The sequence below is a fragment of the Schistocerca piceifrons genome, chromosome 1, assembly GCF_021461385.2.
Source record: "Schistocerca piceifrons isolate TAMUIC-IGC-003096 chromosome 1, iqSchPice1.1, whole genome shotgun sequence".
Taxonomy (NCBI): Eukaryota; Metazoa; Arthropoda; class Insecta; order Orthoptera; family Acrididae; genus Schistocerca; species Schistocerca piceifrons.
In genome coordinates, this window is record NC_060138.1 from 1,202,788,115 (window position 1) to 1,202,800,617 (window position 12,503).

The 12,503-nt window shown below is 37.7% G+C and overlaps 1 protein-coding gene across 1 annotated transcript in view; it reads left to right on the top strand.

Annotated features, from left to right (window-relative positions):
* LOC124802543 (serine/threonine-protein phosphatase 6 regulatory ankyrin repeat subunit A-like) overlaps positions 1-12,503 on the top strand; it is a 407,755-nt gene that overhangs the window by 50,975 nt on the left and 344,277 nt on the right. Inside the window, exon 3 of the mRNA XM_047263406.1 lies at positions 11,507-11,707. Within this exon, the coding sequence (XP_047119362.1) occupies positions 11,507-11,707 (201 nt within the window). The remainder of the gene's footprint in view (positions 1-11,506; positions 11,708-12,503) is intronic.

Below are 12,503 nucleotides of genomic sequence, written 5' to 3' on the forward strand. Positions count from 1 at the left end.
AAGGTTTAAACCTCCATCATCGGGTGGATTTACATTAGTTAGTATTACATATGTGTGTATGTTGTGTTACGACATTTGGAGGAACTTGTGGCACTGCCTAGTGGAGAAACAAGACACTATTTCAGAATATGGTTTTGGATAACTTTTGACAAAAAATTAAACTGATATTTAATGGTAAACTTTAATAAGTAAACTAGAGTACCTCCAGTGGTCACAGGTTCCTTTTTCTGTCGTAACACTTCACATGTATACTGCCACATTTGTAAACAAATATGGCGTCTGGAATCAGCTGGGTGCAAGGTTCGTACAGCAGAAGAGAAGACATAATCGCAAAGTGCAAAAAATAGACATTGTAACAACATTATTACAGAATAATCATTTAAATCATTTGGAGGTGTTTGTTTTGAGGTGTCAAATATATGTGTGTGTACTTCAGGTGGTATATAAATCCAATTTTGAAAGCTTAAAACAGCTAAACATTCGTACTCGTTTATGCAATCATGTGAAAAGTTAAAGTGGCTTAAACTTCATACTTGCTAATAACAATTAGGTAAAATGTTATACGCTTCAATTACAATGATCATATTGACTACAGCAGTAAAATCATACATAGATGACACTCTTTGAAGAAAGAGAGAGAGAGAGAGAGAGAGAGGAAGGGTTGATTATATGAGAGCAAACATTTACATGGCAAGGAGTCTTAAGATTACATGTTGCTTATATTAGCTGCCTAAAGGTTGGGGTAATACACTGGTTAATGTTATAAAATATGCAGATAGATATACATTTGTGCCAGTAGATGATGTACATACAGTTTTAAGCTGACAGGGGGTACAAGCTGTTGGTGTGATGAATTATCTGTGAATGAGGTCAATCTCTTGTACTCTTGGTGGCTGTCAATATTTATGGTAAATATTAGGATATGTGCACATGTGTGTGTGTGTGTGTGTGTGTGTGTGTGTGTGTGTGTGTATTTTAAGAGTGTAGGCAGTTGCTGAAAACAGAGATGATACTATTGTAAATATTGTCATTTTTGTCATTTAAGATGGATTCTGGTTGTTTCATTTGGTGTTTGTATATTTGGAGTGTTTCAAGGATGTCTAGTTTTCTGCCTTTTGGTTGGATGTGTAGGATGCTAATACTTGTGTTGTTAACATGGTGTTTTGTTTCATGTAGGTGGGTAGCTATTGCTGATGTGTGGTATTTTTTGTTTTTTAGTGCTGCCATGTGTTCCTTGAACCTAATCTCAAATGATCTGCCTGTCTGGCCTATGTAGAAGCAGTCACAGTCCAAACATTGAATTTTGTACACACCTGTGTGATGAAGTGGGTTTCGTGTGCCGATGTTGTGGGGTAACTTCTGTCCAATCTTGTTGTCTGTTGTAAAGGATATACTTATGCCTTTCCGTTTGAAGACATTAGCAATCTGGTATGAAATGTTACCCAGAAAGGGGACTGTATGCAAGACATTATTTTCTTTTTGTTTTTTGTGTTGTGATTGCTTTGCCATTATTGAGTGTTTTAGAGTGTCTATTATGGAGTTGTTAGAGCCATTTTCAATAGCTGTTTGTTTTATTATTTCAATTTCTTGATCATGTTTATCTTCTGAGAGTGGTAGTTGGATAGCTCTATTAATCATGTACTGGTATGCTGCCATTTTGTGTGCTGCGGGGTGGCAAGAGGAGTTGTGGATTGTAGTATGTGTTGTGGTAGGCTTCCGATAAATTTCAAACTGATGTCTGTTATTCTTTATTGTAATGGTAAGGTCTAGGAAATTTATACTGTCATCTTTTTGGTGTTCGACTGTGAATTTTATGCTTTCATGGGAGTTGTTGAAAAACTGATTCAACTCACTGATGTCATCTTTAGTGCCTTTGATTAAAATTATGATATCATCTACATATCTGTAATAGTAGATGATATTTTTGAGGAGGTGGTGATTGGAATTCAAGATTTTGTCTTCTAGGTTACTAATAAATATTTCTGCTAACAATCCGGAAAGATTTGAGCCCATTGCCAGACCATCTGTTTTTTTTTGTAGATTTTATTGTTAAATTTAAAATAGTTGTGTGAAAGTGTGAATTCAAGCAGGTCCATTAGTTCGTTAATGTGAGTTGAAGGGATATTTTGTGTTTATGTAAGTTGGCATTAATTATTTGTAGTGTGGTATCTATTGGCACTGATGAATAAAGGTTTTGTATGTCGAATGAGGCAGGTGTGGCTACATCGGTACTTGTATGTTTATGACATATTGTGTGAATTCTGTTGTGTTTTTAAGTGTTCTCTCATTATTGAATGTGTATGCTTGTTTGAGAACTCTGAAGAGTATTTTATTGAGCTTGAATGTTGGGCTGTTCCTACAGTTCACTATGGGTCTGATGGGGGTCCCATCTTTGTGTATCTTAGGTTGTGACCTAAGACAAGGTGCTTGTGGGCTCATTGTTACAATGTTTCTTGCTTCTTGGATGGTGAGTAGAAAGTTAATGTTGTTTGAAATGTATTTAATCTCCTTTTGTATTCTGGCTGTTGGATCTTTATGTATTTCAGTTATGTTGCTGGTTTGGAAGAAGTCTAAAGTTTTTTCTATGTATGTAGTTCTGTCCATTACAACAGTTGTGTTGCCCTTGTCAGCTTTTACAATTATTGCATTATTTATGTTTAATTTAGTCTTAATGGTACGTGTAAGGGCTTCTTCTGTTTTCTTGTATGCTGGGAATGGTTTTGCAATTTCCTTTTCAATGATTTCGTTAATTTTGTGGCAGGCTGATATTCTGTCGGTTTGCTTGTTAAAGGCGGTGGTCGAGATCTGTGTGACAAAGGTGATGAGCTTCTCTTGGTTCTTTTGGTCCAGCGGAGCTTGAACATTGTGTTTTAAGCCTTTGCAGAGTAGTGCCTCTTCTTCTGCAGTGAATATTATGTTTGTGTTGTTGAGGAAAGGTGTGTAGAATGAGTGCTTCTTTTGGCTGTTTTGGTTCGGTTTGGAAGGTAATTGTTGCTTTATAAGATTGGCCAGTTTTTTCTTCTTTGTAGCTTTCGTTTTCTGTACGATGAACTCGATGTACTCTTTGACTTTTTTGGTTATGGAATCATATTCTAATCTATGAAACAACTTTCCCAATTGTAATTCTGCATTATAAAGCTGTGTGTTGAACTTTTGTTTTTTAATATAAAGTTCTTTCAGTTCATTTTTCACCCAGAGTTTTCGTGCGACATCCAGTGTTTTCTTCGCAGTTGTTGTGTTTGTTTTGATGTCAATCTTGACATAAATTGGGATGACGTTATTCTTGAGACAATTCCTATTGAAGTGTATGTGTTGTGTCATCGTTGCGACCTTTTCTGCACTTTTCTTATATTCAAAAATAGCCTTGATTGCCTGACTGGGCAGATTAACTTTAAATGCGAACATTTTTAGGTTAGGCTTTACCGTGACTGTTACTGACATTAAATGAAACAACAAGTTTACTGTTACCAGTCACCGTTTTATTTTTTCCACGATGCGTTTCAAAGGTTTAAACCTCCATCATCGGGTGGATTTACATTAGTTAGTATTACATATGTGTGTATGTTGTGTTACGACATTTGGAGGAACTTGTGGCACTGCCTAGTGGAGAAACAAGACACTATTTCAGAATATGGTTTTGGATAACTTTTGGCAAAAAATTAAACTGATATTTAATGGTAAACTTTAATAAGTAAACTAGAGTTCCTCCAGTGGTCACAGGTTCCTTTTTCTGTCGTAACTCTTCACATGTATACTGCCGCATTTGTAAACAAATATGGCGACTGGAATCAGCTGGGTGCCAGGTTCGTACAGCAGAAGAGAAGACATAATCGCAAAGTGCAAAGAATATACATTGTAACAACATTATTACAGAATAATCGTTTAAACCATTTGGAGGTGTTTGTTTTGAGGTGTCAAATATATGTGTGTGTACTTCAGGTGGTATATAAATCCAATTTTGAAAGCTTAAAACAGCTAAACATTCGTACTCGTTTATGCAATCATGTGAAAAGTTAAAGTGGCTTAAACTTCATACTTGCTAATAACAATTAGGTAAAATGTTATACGCTTCAATTACAATGATCATATTGACTACAGCAGTAAAATCATACATAGATGACACTCTTTGAAGAAAGAGAGAGAGAGAGAGAGAGAGAGAGGAAGGGTTGATTATATGAGAGCAAACATTTACATGGCAAGGAGTCTTAAGATTACATGTTGCTTATATTAGCTGCCTAAAGGTTGGGGTAATACACTGGTTAATGTTATAAAATATGCAGATAGATATACATTTGTGCCAGTAGATGATGTACATACAGTTTTAAGCTGACAGGGGGTACAAGCTGTTGGTGTGATGAATTATCTGTGAATGAGGTCAATCTCTTGTACTCTTGGTGGCTGTCAATATTTATGGTAAATATTAGGATATGTGCACATGTGTGTGTGTGTGTGTGTGTGTGTGTGTGTGTGTGTGTGTGTGTGTGTGTATTTTAAGAGTGTAGGCAGTTGCTGAAAACAGAGATGATACTATTGTAAATATTGTCATTTTTGTCATTTAAGATGGATTCTGGTTGTTTCATTTGGTGTTTGTATATTTGGAGTGTTTCAAGGATGTCTAGTTTTCTGCCTTTTGGTTGGATGTGTAGGATGCTAATACTTGTGTTGTTAACATGGTGTTTTGTTTCATGTAGGTGGGTAGCTATTGCTGATGTGTGGTATTTTTTGTTTTTTAGTGCTGCCATGTGTTCCTTGAACCTAATCTCAAATGATCTGCCTGTCTGGCCTATGTAGAAGCAGTCACAGTCCAAACATTGAATTTTGTACACACCTGTGTGATGAAGTGGGTTTCGTGTGCCGATGTTGTGGGGTAACTTCTGTCCAATCTTGTTGTCTGTTGTAAAGGATATACTTATGCCTTTCCGTTTGAAGACATTAGCAATCTGGTATGAAATGTTACCCAGAAAGGGGACTGTATGCAAGACATTATTTTCTTTTTGTTTTTTGTGTTGTGATTGCTTTGCCATTATTGAGTGTTTTAGAGTGTCTATTATGGAGTTGTTAGAGCCATTTTCAATAGCTGTTTGTTTTATTATTTCAATTTCTTGATCATGTTTATCTTCTGAGAGTGGTAGTTGGATAGCTCTATTAATCATGTACTGGTATGCTGCCATTTTGTGTGCTGCGGGGTGGCAAGAGGAGTTGTGGATTGTAGTATGTGTTGTGGTAGGCTACACACCTTTCCTCAACAACACAAACATAATATTCACTGCAGAAGAAGAGACACTACTCTGCAAAGGCTTAAAACACAATGTTCAAGCTCCGCTGGACCAAAAGAACCAAGAGAAGCTCATCACCTTTGTCACACAGATCTCGACCACCGCCTTTAACAAGCAAACCGACAGAATATCAGCCTGCCACAAAATTAACGAAATCATTGAAAAGGAAATTGCAAAACCATTCCCAGCATACAAGAAAACAGAAGAAGCCCTTACACGTACCATTAAGACTAAATTAAACATAAATAATGCAATAATTGTAAAAGCTGACAAGGGCAACACAACTGTTGTAATGGACAGAACTACATACATAGAAAAAACTTTAGACTTCTTCCAAACCAGCAACATAACTGAAATACATAAAGATCCAACAGCCAGAATACAAAAGGAGATTAAATACATTTCAAACAACATTAACTTTCTACTCACCATCCAAGAAGCAAGAAACATTGTAACAATGAGCCCACAAGCACCTTGTCTTAGGTCACAACCTAAGATACACAAAGATGAGACCCCCATCAGACCCATAGTGAACTGTAGGAACAGCCCAACATTCAAGCTCAATAAAATACTCTTCAGAGTTCTCAAACAAGCATACACATTCAATAATGAGAGAACACTTAAAAACACAACAGAATTCAAACAATATGTCAAAAACATACAAGTACCTGATGTAGCCACACTTGCCTCATTCGACATACAAAACCTTTATTCATCAGTGCCAATAGATACCACACTACAAATAATTAATGCCAACTTACATAAACACAAAATATCCCTTCAACTCACATTAAAGAACTAATGGACCTGCTTGAATTCACACTTTCACACAACTATTTTAAATTTAACAATAAAATCTACAAAAAAAACAGATGGTCTGGCAATGGGCTCAAATCTTTCCGGATTGTTAGCAGAAATATTTATTAGTAACCTAGAAGACAAAATCTTGAATTCCAATCACCACCTCCTCAAAAATATCATCTACTACTACAGATATGTAGATGATATCATAATTTTAATCAAAGGCACTAAAGATGACATCAGTGAGTTGAATCAGTTTTTCAACAACTCCCATGAAAGCATAAAATTCACAGTCGAACACCAAAAAGATGACAGTATAAATTTCCTAGACCTTACCATTACAATAAAGAATAACAGACATCAGTTTGAAATTTATCGGAAGCCTACCACAACACATACTACAATCCACAACTCCTCTTGCCACCCCGCAGCACACAAAATGGCAGCATACCGGTACATGATTAATAGAGCTATCCAACTACCGCTCTCAGAAGATAAACGTGATCAAGAAATTGAAATAATAAAACAAACAGCTATTGAAAATGGCTCTAACAACTCCATAATAGACACTCTAAAACACTCAATAATGGCAAAGCAATCACAACACAAAAAACAAAAAGAAAATAATGTCTTGCATACAATCCCCTTTCTGGGTAACATTTCATACCAGATTGCTAATGTCTTCAAACGGAAAGGCATAAGTATATCCTTTACAACAGACAACAAGATTGGACAGAAGTTACCCCACAACACAATGTTTGGACTGTGACTGCTTCTACATAGGCCAGACAGGCAGATTATTTGAGATTAGGTTCAAGGAACACATGGCAGCACTAAAAAACAAAAAATACCACACATCAGCAATAGCTACCCACCTACATGAAACAAAACACCATGTTAACAACACAAGTATTAGCATCCTACACATCCAACCAAAAGGCAGAAAACTAGACATCCTTGAAACACTCCAAATATACAAACACCAAATGAAACAACCAGAATCCATCTTAAATGACAAAAATGACAATATTTACAATAGTATCATCTCTGTTTTCAGCAACTGCCTACACTCTTAAAATACACACACACACACACACACACACACACACACACACACACACACACACATGTGCACATATCCTAATATTTACCATAAATATTGACAGCCACCAAGAGTACAAGAGATTGACCTCATTCACAGATAATTCATCACACCAACAGCTTGTACCCCCTGTCAGCTTAAAACTGTATGTACATCATATACTGGCACAAATATTTTATAACATTAACCAGTGTATTACCCCAACCTCTAGGCAGCTAATATATGCAACATGTAGTCTTAAGACTCCTTGCCATGTAAATGTTTGCTCTCATATAATCAACCCTTCCTCTCTCTCTCTCTCTCTCTCTCTCTCTCTCTCTCTCTCTCTCTCTCTCTCTCTCTCTCTCTCTTTCTTCAAAGAGTGTCATCTATGTATGATTTTACTGCTGTAGTCAATATGATCATTGTAATTGAAGCCTATAACATTTTACCTAATTGTTATTAGCAAGTATGAAGTTTAAGCCATTTTAACTTTTCACATGATTGCATAAACGAGTACGAATGTTTAGCTGTTTTAAGCTTTCAAAATTGGATTTATATACCACCTGAAGTACACACACATATATTTGACACCTCAAAACAAACACCTCCAAATGATTTAAATGATTATTCTGTAATAATGTTGTTACAATGTATATTTTTTGCACTTTGCAATTATGTCTTCTCTTCTGCTGTACGAACCTTGCACCCAGCTGATTCCAGACGCCATATTTGTTTACAAATGTGGCAGTATACATGTGAAGTGTTACGACAGAAAAAGGAACCTGTGACCACTGGAGGTACTCTAGTTTACTTATTAAAGTTTACCATTAAATATCAGTTTAATTTTTTGCCAAAAGTTATCCAAAACCATATTCTGAAATAGTGTCTTGTTTCTCCACTAGGCAGTGCCACAAGTTCCTCCAAATGTCGTAACACAACATACACTCATATGTAATACTAACTAATGTAAATCCACCCGATGATGGAGGTTTAAACCTTCGAAACGCGTCATGGAAAAAATAAAACGGTGACTGGTAACAGTAAACTTGTTGTTTCATTTAATGGTTCTCTCTTCTAATCATCAATACTTTTATTACACAACAAACATACAGGTCGAAGACTAGGTGGGAACTGAGGTCCCGGAAGTATACAAAAAAAAAGATCAACTTGAAGACATAATACACATAATAATAAGTGGGGGGGTGCCCCAGGGATGAGTGTTGGGGCTACTCCTGTTCCTTATTTATATAAATGATATGCCGTCTAGTATTATGGGTAACTCTAAAATATTTCTGTTTGCTGATGACGCTAACTTGGTAGTAAAGGATGTTGTGTGCAACATTGGCTCGGTTTCAAGTAGTGCAGTACATAACCTCAGTTCATGGCTTGTAGAAAATTAACAAATGTTAAATCACAGTAAGACTCAGTTTTTACAGTTTCTAACACACAATTCAACAAAACCTGATGTTTTAATGTCACAGAATGGGCAAATGATTAGTGAAACTGAACAGTTCAAATTCCTAGGTGTTCAGATAGATAGTAATCAGTCGCGGAAAGCCCACGTTGAGGATCTTGTTCAAAGACCTCATACTGCCATTTTCACTATTCGAACGGTATCGAAAGTGAGTGATACTTCGACACATAAATTAGTCTACTTTGCTTATTTTCATTCACTTATGCTGTATGGTATTATGTTTTGGGGTAACTCTTCCCATTCTAGAAGGATATTTTTGGCTCAGAAACAGGTGGTTCGGGCAATAAGTGGTGTGAGTTCACAAACCTCTTGTCGACCTCTGTTCACGAGTCTGGGTATTTTGACATTGGCCTCTCAATATGTGTATTCCTTATTGTTGTTTCTTGTTACCAATATTAGTTTATTTCCAACAATAAGCAGCCTTCACTCGGTTAATACTCAGCAGAAATCAAACCTCCATTTGGATCGGACTTCCTTAACTCTTGTGCAAAAAGGTGTGCAGTATACTGCTGCATCCATTTTCAATAAGCTGCCACTCGAATTAAAAAATCTTAGCAGTAATCCACGCGCTTTCAAATCGAAACTGAAGAGTTTCCTCATGGGTCACTCCTTCTATTCTGTCAAGGAGTTCCTTGAAAAATTAAGCTGATTCTCATTGTATTGCTGATAGTGTTTTCTTAAACTTATGGACTGATTTTCTTTCAGGTTCGTGACCATTTATTTTCATCTGTTATTACTTTTATGTTGTAAGTTCAGGTACTGACACCTTCCATGACCTTGGAGATTCACTCCTCAATTTGGTCCTACGGAACTTGAGATGTAAATAAAATAAAATAAAAAATATGATGTTGCGGCCTATCGATCCGTGGATCGACGTCACACTAGCAGTAAAATCGCAGCCAAGATAACAACAGATCCTCTAAAGTTGTTCCTTTTGTGGAATGTGGCAGGCCATACAGACTACCGGGCTGTGCTTCTGATCCTTTGAGATATTATTTTGCATTTCAAAATCATCTTTCTGTTTGGGATGTAGTACTGCTTTAGCTATAGAGCACACTGCTCCTCAGGTGTAGTCCCACTGGCCCTTCGGCATGGGGTTGTGAGTTTATTACTTGTGGACCACTGGGGTTTGTCTCCTACAAAACATTAGCATGCAGATATGTTTATTGGCCAAGCATGGATGGGGAAATAGTGAGAGTTGTTGCAGCCTGCCGTGAGTGTGCCATCCATCAGGTAGCTCTCTGTTCTTCTTTGTCACTGTAGCCAGATCCACAGCAGTTTTGGGAATGAATTCATACAGATTTTGTGGATGCTGTTTTGAATTTCTACTGACTTGTTGTAACTGATGCTTATTCTAAGTTTCTGTATGTAGTGTATTCTCTGTCTACTTCTGCGGTGGCAACAATTTCAGCTTTGTCCAAAATTTTTGCAGTGGCAGTGGAGAGTCTTCCATGTACTTTAGTTGTAGACAACAGCCCCCAATTCATATCTGAGGAATTTGATGATAAAACATGGTGTTTGCCATGTCACAGCCCCTGCTTTCCACACTCAATCAAACGTGGAAGCAGAGCAGTTTGTATTAATATTTAAGATCCAGATGAAAAAATACATTTTGGATATGTCACCGAAAGTAGCTGTTGGTCAGTTCCTCAGTTGTTATAGGTTCACACCTATGGTGATAAGAGTCCAGCCGAGTCGTTGCATGCTTGTCAGTCCAGGACTCTGCTACATCTGCCAGGCGATTCTCCAGCACTGGCACTGCACTGCTACGGGCCTGGCACAGCTGTTTGGGCTCACAGTTTTGACCGCTGACCAAAATCATTGCCAATGGTAATTGAGAGTACCCGTGTCTGACGCCTCTGTGTCGTCTGCACGGCTGAGAGGAGGCAGTCGCAATACATTGACCACGTATGACCTCGTGTCGGCAGCTGCGCACTAGGTGCGCCTTCACTGCCCCCACGTCCTCTGTCTACCCGACTGTCTCCTACTTCGTGGCCAATGCCCTTGCCTTCTCTACCACCACTGTTGACATTTTCACAACTACCTCCTCTGCTGTGGGTTCCCCTCTCAGCTGTCAAGGGCTGTGGTGGATCCCCAGCTCCTGTGCTGTCATAGCTGACACCTCTGCTGCTGCCACCTCCATCACAGCAGGCACCGCTGGTTCTACTGCTTTTGCCGCCACCTCCTTCTCTGAGGCTGGACTCAAACAAGGAACTGGTAGCTGTGCCAGCACTGCCATCGTACCACACAGTCTCTCACAGGTGTGTGGGTGCCGCACCTGTCCACGCTTGTGCAATTTCTGACCCTACGCACTGGTGGCAGTCTCTCACCTGAATCAGTAACCTACATTGACCACAGAAGAAATGGATTTGAACACAGTGCTCATTTGTTCACCAAGGAAGAACAGAGCACTAATTACCAATTTTCTGTGTACACCACTTCAAAGTTCACGTGTTAACTTTATGCTTGATTCAGCCAATAGAGTTCACCCAGCCTGCAAATATGACAGCAATTGTTTTCACAGCCTGCCGACTGTGCCTCCTTTTGGAACAAATGTCTATATAGGCTAGAGCACTGCCAGCCACTTATGTATTGCTAATTGTATTGTACTTTGCCTTCTGTGTGTGTACTGTTCAAACAATAAATTATTGTTTTTGTGTTAGAACAAGTTAAGAATCAGTAATTGTAACACATGCCAACAAATAACATGAATTAACAAAAATTCTGTTGCTGTTTTAACTTTTTGTTACCATCTTTTCTTGTAAATGCAGATCATGTTAATAATTTTGCAGTGACATTAAAAAAATGTTTTCAGACTCGTTTAAAAGTTGTTTACTGTGAACTTCAATTTGTTAATTTTTGTTCATGTAGGCATTAAAAGAACTGGTATCAAAAGGTGGTAACCCAAATGCAAAAGGCTATAATGATGAACCATTGCTGTTATATGCAGCTATCTGTAATAAAGTGGAAATCATCAGATATCTACTGAAAGAGGCCTGTGTTCCAATAGAACTGTGTGATAAACGTGGCCGCACGGCTCTTTTGACTGCAGCGTCATATGGAAACCTGGATGTAAGTTCCATTAAAAATGTTATGCACTGGCATATAAGAGAACAATTAAATTTTCATTTATGAATTTAAGTCAATAAGCATTTGCCCTTTTCTTCTTATCATCTTAAATTAAGCAATACAGCTTAGCATGTCCATCAGGCACTAAATGGCACTCTTGTTTTTTCTTGTGGAAGGTTTCAGCCATGTTTTATTTCTCTGTGATATAATTTTTTTTCAGTTTTCTGTAATACACATAGTGCATATACCAAGTTTGTACAAAATTGGAAAATTCTTATACACATTGAATATCACCAGAATTTATTGTTTACAGGGAAGTTTTCAGACTGTTGATGATAGTGGTATATTTAGTTCATATGGAAACATTTTATTTAAAGAAATATTCATAATTTATGATACCTGTAACCAGAGCGTGCTTAAAAATTCAAATCCACTAAAAACTGTTTGTATTAAGATTTACGTAGCTTATTTGAAAGCCCCCCCCCCCCCCTCCCCCCATTCTCCTATTCAAGCAAATATATTAAACAATGAAAATTGCGGGTAGGGATATCAACAGTGTAGGAAAAGAAAGATTGCTACATTCATAAAGAAGACATGTTAAGTTGCAGACAGGCACAATTAAGACACTTACACAAAGCGTTCATCCACAGCCTTCATCAGCAAAAGAGAAACACACCATTCATACTCACAAGCAAGCACAACTCAAGCACACATTACTGCCGACCCTGGCAACTCGGGCTAGAATGCATCTGTCACATGGGACACAAGCAGCAATCTGGATGGGGGAGTTAAGAGGAAG